We start from the raw sequence: 18,986 nt of genomic DNA, 5'->3' as shown, positions 1-18,986 counted from the left end.
TTTTTATCCATCTGCTGGTTTTCTTTGTGTTGCTGAGACGTATTGATCACTTCTTAAATCTTGGCAGCTCTTAACAACCCACAAAGGGATCATAAAACTTGATCTTACACACTGAAAAGGATAAATTACTTCCTCTTGTGTGTGTTTTTAAAGCACCTGCAGTCATTTTGACCTCACTCAGACCAAACTGGACTCTAACTTCGTTTCTTTCCTCTGTTTTCATCCCAGGAGCTTGTCTCTACGAGGGATTGCTCTACACGGTAGGTGCTTCAACACTTTCTTTTTGCTGTTTAATCCCTGGTTAAGACTTCCGCCTCATCTGGGTGCAAAGTTTGGTTCGTCTGCGAAGCCTAATGGAGGAAACGCTCATGCATTATTTACGTGGGACTTTGCCGGTTTAGTGAGACTGTCAGATGAAGCTGTTAAGTGTCTCCATGCAAAGATGGGTGATAAAAGGAGTACATATCATATCAGTGGGGATTAGTGCACATCCTCTGTCAGAAATGAAGCAGAGGGGATGTGGCTCATCTATAATGCAAACCGGATACTGAGTTTGTGGATGATAATGGTGATGCTGCTGCGCTGCGTCAGGCTCCCGCTGCTCCGCTTGCAGAACTTTTTTAATTTTCTACTACTGCTAGGTGTTGGCAATAAAAGGCTTTTGCTTTTATTTTATGCTCTTTCAGCTGTGCTCGTAGTCTGGTTTTAAATTTACTGTTGAAAGAAGTCATGTTTGCTTTGAAAAGCGTCTTTGTTCCTCTGCAGAAGAAGCTGATGTATTCACTCAAATGCAATTCAAGTCATTTTTTAAAATCTCAAACAAGCTAAAACCAGAAAGTTTAGTCATTTTTTCCCCGTATGACACGATTTATTCAGGAAACTTGGAAGAGTCGACTCATGATTGGTCAAGTTCTGCAGATTATGGTGCTTGCTTTATTTTCCAGAATGACTCAGAACATTTGTCTGTTTTTCTCTCTGCTTTTTGCTTCGATGTTTAATTCTTTTCTCAGTGTTTTCAAATGTTTTAATTGTTGCTTTCATGCCTAATTCAACGTTTTAACCAGAAAATTGATGTGAGACTGGTGCATTTACCACATTATTTCAACATTTTAACCTTGAAGTGGGATGTAGAAGAAAACACACACACCCCAATTAACATATTTGTGTGACTTTTCATTAAATTATCACTTAGAAATTGTTGAGTGGGGAAGGAGATAAGAGCAGGTTGTCATTTCAAAGTGCGTTGTGTAAGGCACTATGCAGAAAAATACAACAGAGGCACATAATGTGAACTTACATGTTGCTGAGAAGTCACTTAAACCTTTTCCATTATTTATCCAAATTATACAGAAAGGCTTAAGAATTATACTTTTACCCAACAGATGTGTTAAACACATTTGCATGTTAAATAATTAGATTTTTTTTATAGCATTGGTGCTGGTGCTTGACACTTATCGATTTTAACATTTTTAACTGTAAATGTTGCTGTGGATTAAATCTGCGTGTATTCAGAAATTAGTAGCAGAAGAATCTATAGAGGAAGTGAATTTAAAATATGCAACTACCACTTTACTGACAGCAGTTCTGAACTTTTTTGTTATTTCTGGGAATCTTTAAAGTAAAACGGTGTATTTTGGCCGTTGTTGATAGAAAAGAAAAAAGAAAGGAGGAGCAAGAACTTGGAAATTTTGAGCTTAATCTCAAAGTTCTAGAAAAAAACTTGTACATTTTTGAGTTTAAAGAGTTACTCACCAGGTCGTTGCTAGGTAACCAGAGAATGAGTGAGTTGATTCCACCAACGTTTCTTAGCTAGCAGTGAGAGGTTGTTGAGCGGCGGAAGTATTTCCTACATCTCCCAGAATGCTGTGCGGTTCTGGATTGAAGTTCAGTGTTGAATACATCGTTCCCACAAGTCTGAACCGGATAAAAGCTACATTAGCTAGGCTAATTTTGCTAGTTCTGCAGTAAGTGTCACTGATATTTATCTTAGTATTATACAAAGGTGAGTAGAGTACCGTACTCAAAAATTGAGATCGGGTAATACTTGTAATGTACTTGTATTGTTTATATAAATAAACAATATGGAACAAGGAAGAGGTGTTCCATAGGTGAGAGCTAGTTCTAAGCTAGTGGCTTGTTTATTGTTGTCATAGCAACTCCATAGCAACTGCCTGGCAAGATGGTTGTCAGTTACAACATTCATACAAGTGACTTGACATGAGAACTATGTATAGACTGAATATTCACTCAGATGTATTATCTATTGATATTGATTACTTGTCAATTTCGATATATATTATTGATTTATTGTCCAGTCCTGTAGGTGATCCTGATCTGAAAGTGGTCAATAATTGTTTAGATTCAGAGAAATCCAGCAACAGGGGCCTTCGATTCACTTCAGTTCAAATTCAGAAATGCTTTATTGATCCAAAAGGGAAATTAAATGTGGTTGTAACTCACATTAATTTGTTTTATTCAAGTTTATTGTAAATAGTGATGGGCAGGTTGGCAGAACATTTTGTAGCTATGCTCATGTTTTAGCTCAACAATCTTGAAGCATCTTTTTATCTCATCTTGAATTTTCTCAGAGCCTCCGAGAAGCGATGAATTACTTTTTATCAGAAGATTACGGTTGTACGAAAGCTGTGAGGAAAATGAATCAAATGTGGGCAGTAAAGACATTTAACGTCAGGGTGCACTTTTGAGCTTGAAGAGATTTTTTTTGTCTCCTTTTTTATAAGTCAAATTTGACATGAAAGAAATGAAATCTGGTTCCTTGTGCTTCAGAAAACTACCACCTGTGTCAGGCAACAACTGGTAATCTCAGTTAAAACACCTAAAATGTTGGTTCTGCGCGCTGCGGTTGTTGTTCCCAGGCTGAATAATGAGGAACTCCAGCTTGTTCTCCTGCAGTTTTCAGGATAATTACAGTAAAGCTCTAAAAAACATACCTGCAATCATGTAAACGCACAAGAACACATCCTGCTTCCCTTTCCCCTGGCTTTTCAAGGGGGATAATTTCAGAAAGTGTAAAAGGTAGTAGTTGTTTGGACGTTGAGATGGGGGAGGTAGAGAAAGGAGGAGGGGGGGACTTGGTGGCTATAAAGGCAGGAAAACAGGTGGGATGTCTAAGCATGTTTAAACACCGTTTGCAGAAAAAAAGACCCTTTACTTCAGGAGTTCAAAGTGAAAACCCCACACCTGGGCTGGTGGGAAGATGAAAACAAACGGGAAAAGAAAACATTCAGATAAAAGTCCATGTTGGAGCCTTCAGGCCTCCCTGCTTCTTAATTGTTTTTATCAAATTCTGAATTCCTTATTTAATTAATGTTCTGGTATTAAGCTTGATTGATTGATGGTGATAAAATACTTTTTATATCAGAGTATAAACAAAAATCGCTCTGATCTCTCTCCAGTTCTGGTCATGGCATTGCAAGGATAAAAACAGATCAAAGTTTAATCAGTTTAGCCAGGAGGGAAAATCATAAGTGCACCATTTATCTTCCACTGTAACAATAATTTTCCAGTTTTTAATCTGTTAAAAGGAAAAAAAAATTTATAAAGGTATAATTTTTGTTCTTATTTCTTTGTTAGTTTTTTAGCTGATATTATCTTTTGTCTGGTTTGGCTAACAATAATAGCCTTCAACAGTAGGTCGCTAACGTTAGCTGCTAACGATAATGGCCACTAACAGTAGCCACAAAAAAAAAACAGTAGACAGAGGATGCTAATATTGGGAGCCAACAATTATTAAGAACCAAATATGTTTAGAGTACCCAGAAATTTACTCAATATGTTTTTATTCTTGTAGAAAAGACGAATTGAAATATGTTTGGTTGTAAATAAGATGGAGAGTTACTTTATGGAGGTTTCTTGATAGTGTTTTTAAAAATATAATTGGTAAGCTTTAAGTTGTATGGCAAGTTGTTTTTTAAAGCAATTGAATCATGTTATACAACTTTGTTTTTAACACTCCTACTGGCACTTAATTGGTGGCCCATATCGGTAACATTGTCCACCGCTGTTAGCTGTAATTTGAGAGGCCACTGTTTGATTTTATACGAATATGTAAATATCTTGAGAAGGATTTATCACCTGGTTCTTAAGTCAATGCAGAAAACACTTGTTGCTTTCAGATTTACCACTTCGGACCTGAGAGACATGAGATAATTTCACTTATTTCCAGGACACCAAACAAGTCAGAAACATGCTGCTTCTGTAGAAACATGTTTGATTGACAAGAAGCAATATGGACTCACAGATGGCCGTGAATATGCAGAAACGACTTTCTGCTTTGCAGTAGAGTTGAGGTTGTTTGACAGCAGCCATATGGGGAAACTGCTTAAGGAGCAACTTTAGCTCTGCACAGGCTACTGAAATGTGTCTGATCAAAATCTTATATCTTTGGGGTGATAAAAAAAAAAAGCTGCATCTGCGTCAACCTGCAGCTGGTCTGCAGAAGATGTGCCCTGATTCAGAAGCAACTAAAATCAGGCGTTACGGTCCGTGCTGCGCATGCATGATGAAGGCACCACACACAGCACAACTCAATGGGGTTCTTGATGAAACTGAATGTAAGATTATTTCTAGGCTTTGATTGTCTTCTTGGTGTGTTTGGAGACTTTCTTGATGTTTCTGGGTAGTTGTAGTCACTTAAACTTTAACCACAAACCACGGCCAGCTCGCTTTGCTCACTTCGGAGGAGTTTCAGGAACCAATAGATGGTTTTTGGTTGCTACACACAGACAGCATCTTGATGATTTTTGTATTACGCTAATTTATTTACATCTTCTCTGCATTAAAAATGAGTTGGCTCTATTATAAAGAAGAAGCAGCTCATCAGAGAGGACTGCCAATCATTAAGCTGCCAACAAGGAGAAGAGTTATTCTTCTGTGACCTGTTCTTATTGCAGTAGATGTATTCCAGGTAAAATCTACGGTTAAAGTCTGTAACTTTTATAAAAATATGTTTTTTCCTTATTTGTTAAAACTGTAATCATGTCATGACAGTCTTTTTCTGAGACAGATAATCTGAAAAGATAGATCTCTTCCACTTCCTCCCTGAGTTACTACTGCCGTCTGAAGATTCACCGCTCCCAACCAAAAACGACCAATCAGAACCAGGAGGCGGGTCTTAGCGCTGTCAATCAATGTTGCTAAATGAGCTAATGGCAAAGAAACAACTTAACCTTTTATCCACCAGGATTGGTGGCTATGCTAAGTAGCCTTAGCATTCCTGGTAAGCTAAGCTGCAGTGATCCTTCTGTAGTTTAGCTAAGAGCAAAGTGAGAGGGTGAACATGACGGTGATTGACATCACTAAGACCCTCCTCCTGCCTCTGATTGGTTGTCTTTGTAAACATTTGCAGATTTACAAAGAGCTGGGATTAAAAGATGAGGTTGAACTTTAACCTCTTTGTACTTGACAAAGAACCATCAGATGTCCGAGTATTGATTTTTGTGACCGGTAAAGTCAGCAATCATTGCAGGTATTAACTCAATGAAGATCAATGTTTCATAATGCTTGAGTGGAAATAAATGTGTGTGTTTTTACTTGTTTTAATGTTTGGTGAAAGCGGCTGAGAATAGAGGCGATCTTGAGTTAAATGAAGACAAAACTGAAATAACTATGACTGCACCAGAAAAATGCTTGACAAAGACATCTGGACCTCTCGGTTGTTTGGCTATGAGGAATAGAACTAAAATGATTAATCGGCTTAATTGTGATTATTGAAATTATTGTTGGCTAATTTTGTAGCCGATTAATTGTTATCAGAGTATTACTAATTTAAAAAAAGACAATTTGCTGAAAGAACAACGCGGTCAGAGCAGTAATTAAGCCAAAACTATGCAAATAATACATATACTTTGAATTTCAGATCAAAAATAAACTTTGCCTATTTTACCCATAAATCCATAGGTGGCATTTTTAGCATTTAAAAATGTATCATTTAACCAGTTCAGCTGTTTTATACAAAACTAGAGATACTTTAAAAGATGACAACAAGCAAATACCTCAATATTTTTTATAAATATAAGAAAATAAACATTGTATTGCCTAGCATACAGTAACATTACCTTCCTTTAGTAAATTTAAACTTAATTAAAACTATGCAACTTGAACAGACAAAGGTTTTTCATGTCTTTAATGAAATTTAGTTTTGACTTTTCTAGTGAACTGAATATTTTTATTCATTTTTTGAGGCTACATACTCCAGTTAATGATTAATATTTTACTACAGAAGTTGCCGATTACTTCAACAATTGATTAATCATGATTAATCTGATTAATAGTTTCAGTAGGTTGAACAGAAACCATTCCAGTACAATACTTTGGCTTAGAGTCTGTGAAAACGTCTTTGATCAATTTGTAATTTCTTAGATTTAATTTTAAGCAAGTAATATTCAGTCACTATTCTGAATGCAACTCTAGCTTTATGAGACTTTATAAATTGCTGTTAAGTTGATTTTTTTCATCAACTTTAATGCTCAGCATGTGTTTTTCACAAGGTGAGTCATAAAACTGTTAGCTTTATGCTTTCTAAAGTTTAATTTTAGATTTCAATCTTTACACTTGCTGTATGAAGATGTTTTTTTGGACTAAATTTAAACCAAATCCATCTTCATAATGATGACTACATGTCATGTGGAGTCGGTGGCTGAATAATATGAAATGGCTTTAGTAATTGTAGATGAACAGCATAATTGTCAGAGTGCAGCTATTGATCACTGAAGTCATTTGGTTCCCGTTACACCATAAATACAGCTGCTTGTGTCTCCTTTATCTCCTCATTGTACTCCGGTAGGCCTTCTTCTTCTTCACACAATCAAATTTTGTTCTGTTGAACCCATTTCATATCATTTAAGCATCGTCTGGAGCCTAAAATGTTGACCAGGTCCACTTTATGTGCTGACCTACACCCAGATATGCTGGAAAAATAATCAATGTTACACTTTGCAAAATCAAAAAACTGTTAGGCGACTATGACTACCACAGTTGTACCTGTCAGGTTGTTAACATAACATGATAAATCTTAACATGTATAAATGAAAAAATGCAGCAGTGCTTTGTTACTAATTGTCAAAACTATGACAACTAGAATAACTAGATAAGGAAAAAGCTGGACAGCTATGCTAGCTTTACTTTGACAACTTTAGCATGTAGATGTGCTAAAGTTTTTTTAAGAAAAGACTCATACGCAGAGCATCAGTAGATAGGATGTATGACCACCGCTATGTTCATACGATCACTTATTAATAATCTTAAAATAAACATCAAGCTTGAAAACATTAACGGACTGAATGTTTTGATGTTTGTGTGCGGAAATATTTGAGTTGCTATGGCAACGGCCTGCATGTAGCTTGGAGAGAGCGAGAAAAAAAATAAAAATAAGAGTGGTTTTGAATTGTTCTTTGACAGTTTTTCTGTGTTATTTTTCCCTTTCTTGTGGTGCACAGCGCTAAATTAATAATAGCTACATCTCCAGGTTTCATTTTTATCAACGGGATTGTTGCAGCGCAGCTATCGATAGCAAGTAAAAGAAAACGTCTTTTTTGTCCTCCGGGCGGAGTTGTGCGCATGTGCAAAATTTCCGGATGTAAACAAACAGTCTACAAACAACAAGCAACGTGTCTAAACTTGAGAGCGACGTGAGGAGAACAGGACAAAGTGAGTTTTCTTTGTGCACTTTGTAAACCGGATATGAAGTCTTGAACGTAACCCTAGAAGCTGAACTCGTATTATGTCCGGTTAGTTTAACAGATGACTGGTTCGTGTTCGTAAGTGAGCATTACCTTGGTGTGAAGTCTGAGCTGGATTAACATGCGCTGAGGAGAAATTTAGAGGACCACTGATGCAGAATAACAGGTAAACACTCCCTGTGTTTCACTCCTCTTTCAGGGAGTCGGTTATTACTCTTATTGCTTTAAATTACCCTTGTGGACAAATAAAGGGACTTGAATTAAAATTTGTTTTAGAATAGAGTAGGATAGAAATGTCCTTTATTGTCCCACAGTGAGGAAATTCAGGTGAAAATTTTAGATTTTTGGCTTAAAGCGATGTGATACTAAAAAACTAGTTGATTTTATAGTGACATTTCGTAAAGTTCTGCTTTGCAAATATAATTTTAGTGTTATATCTCCTAAGGGGGCAAAATGACAAGCACCTCCAGGCTACACCAGCAGCAGCTGCTGCTGCATTCATTAAACAAACAGGTTAAAGTAAGGAAATTGTTGAATACTTAGACAGAAACACGGGATGTGCAGGATTTGCTAAGTAGAGGTTTCTGCACCTTTCTGTAAGTCAACCAATCTGTGCAAACACCGGAAACCTAAACATGGACTTAATCTATGAGTAAATAATTCAGAAAGTGACAAATCTGTGCAGCAGATTTAGCCAAACTATGCCAAACTAAATTAAACACTCAGCAAATTTGTGATCATAATAACTTGGCCTTGCAACAAAACTTTGTGTTATTTATTATTTAGAAGTCATTTATACTCATTTATTTTATATTTTACAGCTTGTTTGTATTTTGTCATTTATTTGGTAACAAGTTTGGTGTTAATTATTGCAGTAAACTATATTATAATAGCTTACATCTAAGTAAATAGTTGGTCATATTTTTCACGGCAAGATTAAATAATAATATAAGAAAAAAATCATTAAAACAATCTTTGTTGTTTTGCAATAGATTTTCCCTTCCAAAACTTGACATTTAATCATTTTAAATCATTTGGATGTTGGCATTGATCAATAATAATCATAATTATGTCCTTTTTCACAATCAAGAAACCCTTGTTGCATATAAATCAGATTTAAAAAGATTTTAAGTATAACAAAAAATTTAAAATTCTTCTTCGTTCTTGTTCATTTTTTAAAAAAACGGTTGGTCCAGTTTTTAAATCTATATATTAGTCAGATAAAACACGTCATCATCAGCAAAGAATTGACTTTTGAGTTGTTTTCAAATAATAATGAATGAAAATTTCACCACCAATCTTTTTAGTCTTTAACAAATGGAAAAAGGAAGGATTAAATGTTTTCACTACCAAAGCCACTTCAAATATTTTACTTGTAATTTTAATCATGCACATCTTTCTGAGGGTTGTTTCTGTATAAATCTATGCATTAGAAAGATAAAAAAAAAATCTGCAAATAAAATAATTATTACAAGCTCTTAAATATTAACTAATGGTTACAAATTTTAAACCAAATTAGCCAAATAAAATATGTTATCATCATCAAAAAATCTGAATATAAGTCACATTTTAGTTTTCATTCAATATCTGCAGGCTTGAAAGATGAAATTAAGTTTGGTCAAAACCACAGCAAATATAAATATACTCAGTTAACGATCAATAAAAAAAACGTATTTTTCAGACATATTTATCAGATTAAGTTATTTCCAGGCCCTAGATTCATATCTATATGGAGTAAGGTGTTTTTCTCTCTAATTTTGTAAAACATTAAACATAAATTTTAAAGGTCTGAAACGATTAATCATAATTAATCAATTATTGAAAAAATCGCCAACTAATTTAGTAATTGATTAGTCATTAACTGCAATATACAGATAAAGAAAAGACAATTTGCTGAAAAACACCTACATATTCAGAGCAGTAATTTAAATAACATTACACAATATATATACATTTTGCATCAAAAATAAAATATCTTTGTCTAAATATTTTACCAAAACGTCTCGAGAGGCTTTTTTAAAAAAATATTCAGCTGTTACTGCAATTTATTGTATAAAATGCTTATTTCCTTACTTAAAAAGTAAAACATTATTAGTTTATTTGCTTATTTCATGTTGCATCAAAAAGGCTTAAGTAGTTAAATACATTATTCTTTTTATTTGATTCATCGTCAGAATAATTGATAACTAAAATAATTGTTAGATGCAGCACTAAAATAATACAATGGATCTTATCCAGGCATCTGAATCATTTTGCTTCGTTGCTCAGGTAAAAGTCTCTTTAATTTTGCAGCAGAGAAGCATAACGAGCCCGAGAGAGCGTGGAGCTCTGAGGTGATCTGTCAGAAAAATAGTTTTGCTGTCATCATCAGAAAAACAATCTCAGCACCGTGTTACTGCTGCTGCTTCCCCTCACCACTGGAGTTTGATGAGATCCGGAAAAAGGAAAAACTAAATCTAAAAGCTCTAATTTAAAACAAATGAAACGACATCGAGTTCCTTTAAGAAAGTTAATCACTTTGTTCTGAAGCGTAATTTTCTCAGTTTTCATTTCCCCCTCCAGACCGTCAGATATGTTAAGGCCGCAGGAGTGAAGGACGGGCTCAAAATATAAAAAAATAAAGTGAAATGAAGGAGGAACTGGGGACACGATTTGAAGGATGACAACAAAGGGGACAGCAAAGTCGGGGAAGCGAGAAACTGACAGCAGGGACCCGGCTTTACTTAAGACCCATGAGACAGAAAGTCGGAGTCAGCGGTTCCTCCTTCCAGCCTGTTAACAGATTCTGGACAGGTACGGGTCACCTGGCATCCGCAGGGGAGACCTGCAAACTGAACCTGATGGATGTTGCGATATTTTCAGACGCACTTCTGTGACAAAGTCCCTCTGATATTTTTAACTTTGACTCCGTTTACTCGATATTGGCTGCATGGAGAACGTTGGATTTTCCCTTTGCAGAGCTTTATGGCTGATTTCTTTTTAAAGGTGGCCTAGTATGCTTCCTTGAACATGTTTGAATAGGTCTATTGGCGATGCAAAACATGTTCATTACATTTTTTGCACTAAATAATTCTTAAAATAATGAGATGTTAGTCTGGTCAGTTCTGCCTATTGAACTGTTTTAGGGCCTCTTATCACTTTAAATCTAAATAAAACGAACTAGCCAAGCCCTCCATCTCAACGTTTACATTCGCATGTGAAAATGGCTGCAAACAGGTGCACAATTATACAGTTGGAAAAGCAAAGGTGGTGCCTCCTGCACAACCAACCAGAATGCAGCAAGTGGTTAGTGGGTGGCAAGACAACAACAAAACTCTTGTCTTTTCCAGCAGCCATTTTTCAGCACATACAGCAGTAAAACCAGCTGATCAGATGTGCTGGAGCTCAGCTTGGGTTGCAGGCAGAACTCTGCTTGGGTTGCTAGGTAATTGGCAGAACTCTGCTTGGGTTGCTAGGTAATGGGCGGAGCTCTGCTGGGGTTGCTGGGTAACTAGCCAGCTGATTTGTGACGTTACATCCCGCTAATTTTCCAGACAACAATAAAATGTTTATTTTGCCATTTTAAAAAATGAATTGTATTATTTGTTTACTTGCGTCTCCTAATAATGTATAAAGCAGCTTAAGTTGTTAAAAAAATCTGAATAATGTGCCATTTTTAAACCTTATTAATCGATTAATCGTCAGAATAATTGATTACTGAAATAATCATTATTTGCAGCCCTAGATGTAACTTTATCATGAGACCTTTTTTATATTTTTGCAACTTGATCTTTGAAATTGCAGCAGCAAAGTGTATTTCCCTGTTGTCCTGGTTCTGGTCATAATCATAAAGTTACAGAGTCCTCGCCCCTCCCCAACCTGTTTGTCTCTGACAGTGTTTTCCTCTCTGAAGTGTGAAGCTCCCATCTATAATGAGTTATCCGGGTGTCAGGAGAAAAGAGGATTTTCACAAGCACCGTCATCCCGCTCACAGAAATAGATCATTTGAGGACCTTCCATTCATGTTTTTTTTTCCCTCCCACATCTGAATTATTAAGTATCCCAAGGCTGTGAAGTGCTTAAACTTGCTGCTCTTTCTCAAGATGCTTTTAAAACTAACTGTGTTTTGGTTCCTAGAGCTTTCTTAGCTTAAGCAGCAGTTTCACATTTGTTTGGCTCACCATAGCGTCTTTGATTCTTTTAGTTATAGAATATCAAAACTCGTAACATTTTTAGATTTCTGTAAATGTTGCTCTACGAGTAATGTCAACTACTTCAAATAAATCAGCACTACATCGCTACTCCGTCGTGCCGTTTACAGCCCTAAAAAGGTTTTAGATTAATTCTGAAATTTTCTTGAAAAACAAGGACATTTCTGAGCTTCCAAAAGTCAAAAATGTGCAAGAAAAAATCTCTGAATTTTTCAGATTCATTTCACACTGCAAAAACAAAATATTACCAAGTATTTTTGTTTTGGTTGTAGTGCAAATATCTAAGTACACGTGATATACAACCAAAATTTACAAGTAACTTTTTAGCAAAAAATAGTTACAGTGGCGTATGATAGCCAATAAAAAAAGAGTAAATTTCAAACAAAAATACTCAGATATTTAGATTAATCTCAGAAACTTTCTAGAAACAAACTTGGAAATTTCTGAGTTTTTCAGAACTTGGAGTTTCTGAGCTGAAATTTTGCTAAAAAAAAAAAAAAGCTAAAATTTTGAGATTAATTTAAGAAATTTTAAAGAAAAACATTTGGAAATGTAAGAGGGTGAAAAACTCAAAATTTACTTGAAAAAAACTGAAATTTTTAGATTCATCTTTAAAATAATTCTGGAAAAACACTTGGAAATTTGAGTTTTAAAAGTTGGGAGTTTTCAACTTTTGAAACTCATAAATTTTCCAAGTATTTTTCTCTCAAATTCTTTTGGTAAGAAAATATCCAAAGATTTTTGAAACATTTCTGAGTATAAAATTTTTAACATTTTCTGCTTTTGAAACTCGGAAATGTCAAATTGTTTTCTAGAAAGTCTCTGAGATTAATTTCAAAAGTTTTTGAAATTGAGTTTTTTTGGCTGACTTTCTTTTCTTTCCTACAATGGCCCTGATACAGCGTTGTACTGATTTCTTGTAATTTTTTGTCTTATTTAAAGATATTTGCACTACACAATTGACAAAAAAAAAACCCCTGGTAAGATTTTTTGTTTTTGGAGTGTATTGGTGTGCCAGCATTGTGTGAATGAGGAGGAAATGTTTTATGTCTGATGGTTTTATTTTAGATGAGCAATAACCCAGAACAGGTATAAGTAATTTAAAAGGATGTCCTTTAATAATATCTGTAGTTTTATTAGAAGCAATTAAAGTACTTCATTGAGTGTTTAAGGGCCCCTCATAAGGGCCCTTTAATGTGAGCGATTCTCCCTGATATCATCCCACGCCTCAGCTGCTCTCTGGACTGGAACTAAGCCTCTTCTTCTCGACCTGCTCTCTGCAGAACCAGTTGAAGTACTGGGACAACCTTTGGCAAATACCCAGCTGCTCAATTAATGGGCAAACAAACAATCAAGCTGTTCCCGTTTCTCACCCTCTCCCCCCCGTTTCTGCCCCGGCGTCACCGCAGAAGGTCAGGGAGGTCATGGCCTTTTGTCTCTCAGCTCACTCTGACTGCTAAATTCCCAGCTCAGCCATTCAGACCAGTTTGTCTCTTATCTGTAAACACAGTGTGCAGTTAGCTTTAGCCCTCCAGCTAAAGGGGGCTGTTTGTGAAGTTACACAGTAAAAAATTAACAGCAGTAATTTCTTTTATTTATCCTATCATAAGAAATGGGTGTCCTTTTTCAAAAACACCATGTTATCATACATTTGATGAATGTCAGATTTAAATAAATTATTTAGTTTGGGCCCTAAATATTTAACTTTCAAATTAAATATTTAGTGAGAAAGCTAAATATTTAGTTTGCAAAATAAATATCTCTCAATTAAATATTTTAACTAAATGTTTGGCTTTTTTGCTAAATATTTAGTCTACTAAATAGCTAGTTTTAGCTATTTAGCTTGAGACTGCAGACACCTTACTGAGTGGCTGTGCAAATATTTAAAGTAGCCACAAAAATTTATCTAGAAAGTTATTTAGCTAGCTTTAGCTAAATACTTAGAGAACTAAATTTTTAGTTTGGCAAACTAAATACTAAATATTCAGAAATTGATTTAGTCAGAAAGATAAATGTTTAGTTTGGAAACTAAATATTCAATATTTATTGGGATAAATATTTAATTTGGAGCTAAATGTTTAGTTTTTGAACTAAACATTTAGCTCCAATGTTTAGTTTGGAGCTAAACATTTAAACATGTTTAAATGTTTTTAAACATTTAGTTTTTAAACATTTAGCTCCAAATTAAATATTTATTTCACTTAAATAGTTACACAAAGTTTTTACCTGGCTAACTATTTAGTTAAAAAGCTAAATATTTGGTTTGAAGACTAAATATTTAGATACAATTAATATTTAGCTTTCTAACTATTTAGTTTACAGACTAAATTTTTAGCTTCCTACCTAAATATTTAATTTAAAAGTTAAATATTTATAGAGCTAGGAATAACATGGTGAAAATATAACTGAAATATTAACACCCAGATTATTTTCTCTCTGTGACTAATAAGCAGATTTATTGCTGTTAATTTTTTACAGTGTATCTTTACAGTCGGCACCCCATATGTCTGTGCCTGCAGGCTCTTGGAGTTACAAGTGTTTTGTTTAGATTTTTTTGACAGGGATAAAACTGAACTGAGCCAGGCTTTTAGTCCCCTTCGGCTCCACCGACCGTGTTCACACACGTCCCGCATCGCAGAACATTTAACCAGGGAGGCAATGCCTTTAACTCTCTGGGTTTCCCTCCTTTTTTTGTTTTATTATTTTTTCCCTCTCCTGAATGAAATCCAAGGAATGAGAACATCTTCAGGGACTTCAGCTGCTGAAGAGGAATGCTTTTGTTCTCCGTAAGAAAAGGAATACCGATAGAGGTGATGAATGAGAGCTCTATGCTCGGTGTTATTTTAAATATATGTTGGCAATCTGGATTGATTCTTTTGTGTTTCAGTGTCAGCCATTTATTATGAATGCGCAGCCACTCTGCAAGGCATCTGCAGTCTCATCAGGTGTCATCTGAAGGGCGTCTCCCAGAAAAAGTGGATAAAAAAGTCAAAAAAACTAAAGCAGTTAGCCATTATATTAATAGTAATAAGCATTTTCTTTATTACTCTGCAAAAATAAAAGCGCAATATCATTGGCATGTTGCATTTGTGACCCATACAATAAATAAGGGATGTCCAAAATGTGGCCCTTGGGCCATTTTTGGGATTATTCTGTGCGGGCCTTGCCCACAACTTCATCCTTGAACAGGTTAGGATACAGTCATATGAAAAAGTTTGGGCACCCCTATTAATCTTAATTATTTTTATCTCTAAATATTGGGATGTTTGCAACAGCTATTTCAATTTGATACAACCAATAACTTATGGACACAATAATATTTCAGTATTGAAATGAGGCTTATTGGACTAAAAGAAAATGTGCAGTACACATTAAAACAAAATTTGACAGGTGCAAAAATATGGGCACCTCAACAGAAAAGTGACATTAATATTTAGTAGATCCTCCTTTTGCAAAAAAACAGCCTCTAGTCACTTCTTGTAGCTTTTAATGAGTTCCTGGATCCTGGATGAAGGGATTTTTGACCATTCCTCTTTGCAAAACAATTCCAGTTCAGTTACGTTTGATGGTCGCCGAGCATGGACAGCCTGCTTCAAATCATCCCACAGATGTTCAATGATATTCAGGTCTGGGGGCTGGGATGGCCATTCCAGAACATTGTAATTGTTCCTCTGCATGAATGCCTGAGTAGATTTGGAGCGGTGTTTTGGATCATTGTCTTGCTGAAATATCCATCCCCGGCGTAACTTCAACTTCGTAACTGATTCTTGAACATTATTCTCAAGAATCTGTTGACATTGAGTGGAATCCATGCAACCCTCAACTTTAACAAGATTCCCAGTGCCGGCATTGGCCACGCAGCCCCAAAGCATGATGGAACCTCCACCAAATGTTACAGTGGGCAGCAAGTGTTTTTCTTGGAACGCTGTGGGTTTTTTGCTGCCACGCATAACGCCTTTTTTTTCAATGACCAAACAACTCAATCTTTGTTTCATCAGTCCACATGACCTTATTCCAAAAATGAAGCTGGCTTGTCCAAATGTGCTTTTGCATACCTCAAGCTACTCTGTTTGTGGCGTGCTTGCAGAAAAGGCTTCTGTTGCATCACATTCCCAAACAGCTTCTCCTTATGCAAAGTGCGCTGAATTGTTGAACGATGCACAGTGACACCATCTGCAGCAAGATGATGCTGCAGGTCTCTGGAGGTGGCCTGTGGGTTATCCTTGATTGTTCTCACCGTTCTTCTCTGCGCCTCTGATATTTTTCTTGGCCTGCCACTTCTGGGCTTAACAAGAACTGTCCCTGTGGTCTTCCACTTCCTTACTATGTTCCTCACAGTGGAAACTGACAGTTTAAATCTCTGAGACAACTTTTTGCATCCTTCCTCTAAACAACTATGTTGAACAGTCTTTGTTTTCAGATCATTTGAGAGTTATTTTGAGGTGCCCATGATGCCACTCTTCAGAGGAGATTCAAATAAGAGGACAACTTGCAACTGGTCACCTTAAACACCTTTTCTCATGATTGAACACACTTGCCTATGAAGTTCAAATCTTAATGAAGTTACCAAACCTATTTTGTGTTTCAGTAAGTCAGTGAAAAGTAGTTAATAGTTTTCAAATCAATAAAATAATAAGGGTACCCAAAGTTTTGCACCTGTCAAATTCTGTTTTAATGCAAATTGCACATTTTCTGTTAATACAATAAACCTCAATTCAATAATGAAATATTACTGTGTCCATCAGTTATTAGATATATCAAACTGAAATAGCTGTTGCAAACACCCAAATATTTAGAAATAAAAATAATTAAGATTAATAAGGGTGCCCAAACGTTTTCATATGACTGTAGGTCTATGAAGTATGCAAAACATGATCATTACGTCTTTTACACAAAATCATTCTGAGATTTTATTCTGCTCAGTTCTGCCTATTTTGAGCCTCCTGTCACTTTAAAAAGAGCAATTTACTGCTGGCCACACCCCCCAATTTAAAGTTTACACTTGCGAATTAAAATGGCTGCAAATAAATGTGCAATTATCCAATCTTGCATGTTTGAAAAGCAAAAGTGGAGCCTCCTGCACAACCAACAAGAATACTGCAAGTGGTTTCTGGATGGAAAGTCAACAACAAAACACTTCTCTTTTCCAGTATACAGCGGTAAAACCAGATGACTGAACGTGCTAGAGCTCAGCTTGGGTTGCTAGGTAACGGTAAATCTGACTTAACTGTTGGGACGTTGTTGAAACACTTGATTTTCCAGACACCAAAACCATTAACTTAGTGCCAAAAATCAGCTGGAAGTTGTTTTTTTAAGCACTTTTAGCTATTTTAGAACTGCTTCCAAATGGAAGTACTAAATTGTACAAAATGTGAATTACGCATAACAGTTCCCCTTTCAAGGACTTTATTTATTTCACCAGACTGTTCATGGATTTTCACTTACCAAAAAAATAAAAATTAAAATAGAATAATAGCAACAACACAAAAATTAATCTTATATGAACCAAACTTTGAGCTTTCATTTTTAATTTGATAGCATCGCAAACAACTGATGACTCATTTATTAAACTACATGAAATAAGAGGGATTTTTTCTAAAGGACTCGTATCATGTTCTTGTAGCTTTCAATAAAACTAAAATGTTTTACAAATTCTTTAGGTATAAAAGTCAGGTTTTATGAAAATTGTCTTTAATTTGTTTTTACAGTAGAATTGTTTTTTGCGTTTTTCATAACAAAAAGAGATAAAACGTGACAGTTGTAGTGCCCGTGGGAAAACGTTTGAAAAATATTTAAAATAGTTTTGTAGGATTCAGCTAAAAGATATCATAATATCAGTTTGTTTGTATTATTTATATCACAATACTTTATTTTTAAATATATTCTAGGTGTTACGATTTGCATCATTCATGCTAATTTAATGTTTGGACAGAGTCTCATAGTAGATAAAAATGACATACACAATATTTAAGGTCACAAATGTATTGCATTATTCCAAGATTTACCAATAATACTTTACAATGACATTTTGTTCCCTGGATGAGGTGAAAACTTTCCTGATTGTCTCCAGTTTTATGAAAGCAGCAGCTATGGGAATCATTTGAAGATGGAAAAAAGTCACTCTCTGAAATATTTGTCTCGAATCTCCATGAGGGAGAAGGAATCATTTTACATCAGGTGTCGTCTGAAGGACAAGATGCTCTAATCAGCCTCTTGGCTCCTCCGCTGCAGAAAGACAGCTGGAAGAAGAATCAGAAAAAGTCAACATAAGTTTCACTTTAATGCACAAATGGGACCTAATTAGTGCAAAACTTTGGTTTGTTGTAAAGCATAAGCCTTATAGATGCCTTGGGTTCTGCGGCAAATTTTCAAAAGTTTTGGAAAGTTTTGAAGTTTTGGACTCTGGAGTGATTCCTGTTGGAAAAGATTTAAAGAAAGTAAAAATGTTCCATTGATGCAGAGAAATAGACAGATTTGCTTCACCAGCAGCTTCTGTTAAAAAAAAACAACAAACAAAAAACAAACAAACCCTGAAGGTAAAATGTGATTCAGTGATTTTCACTCTGTCAACAACCTAAGAAGATTTACTGCTTTAGTTAATTCTGAACAGATCATCAACATTAGTTTGTTTTTACACTGAAAAAACACAAAATCTTATCAAGTAATTTTTGTCTAGTTAGTGCAAATATCTTTTTACACTTGAAATAAGGAAACTAACTTAAAAGTAACTTTTTAGCAAGATATAGGATCTTGTTTTAAGTAAATAATTCCTTGATATTGATGAAAAAGTACTGGTTCCATTGCAGATTATTTCACTATTTCACAATTAACAGGACATTTTTCCCATTTTGTAAGTAAAGTAATCTGCCCTCAAGGAACAAATAGTAGAGAAAATAAATTGTTAAATAAGTAATAAAACGTTATCTTTTACCAAAGATGAAAAACAAATCCTACAACCGCTAATATTTAGCACCACTTGTTGAAAATTTGAGAATAAATAATTCTGTTTTCCACTATCTCTTTTAGCTATTTGCGTCCTCGTATACACATACATGCGTTCATATAGATCACATTCAGTCAAAGCTAAATCTATAGG

At 35.2% G+C, this 18,986-nt stretch overlaps 1 protein-coding gene across 2 annotated transcripts in view; it reads left to right on the top strand.

Moving 5' to 3' along the window:
- fras1 (Fraser extracellular matrix complex subunit 1) overlaps positions 1-18,986 on the top strand; it is a 266,684-nt gene that overhangs the window by 6,784 nt on the left and 240,914 nt on the right. For both annotated transcript variants that reach the window (XM_023343256.1, XM_023343255.1), the window contains exon 2: positions 229-260. In XM_023343256.1, coding sequence (XP_023199024.1) covers positions 229-260 — 32 coding nt within the window. The remainder of the gene's footprint in view (positions 1-228; positions 261-18,986) is intronic.

The sequence above is a fragment of the Xiphophorus maculatus genome, chromosome 12, assembly GCF_002775205.1.
Source record: "Xiphophorus maculatus strain JP 163 A chromosome 12, X_maculatus-5.0-male, whole genome shotgun sequence".
NCBI classification, from domain to species: domain Eukaryota; kingdom Metazoa; phylum Chordata; class Actinopteri; order Cyprinodontiformes; family Poeciliidae; genus Xiphophorus; species Xiphophorus maculatus.
Note: the sequence above shows the minus strand (reverse complement) of the source record. Positions and strands in the feature narration are given on the sequence as shown.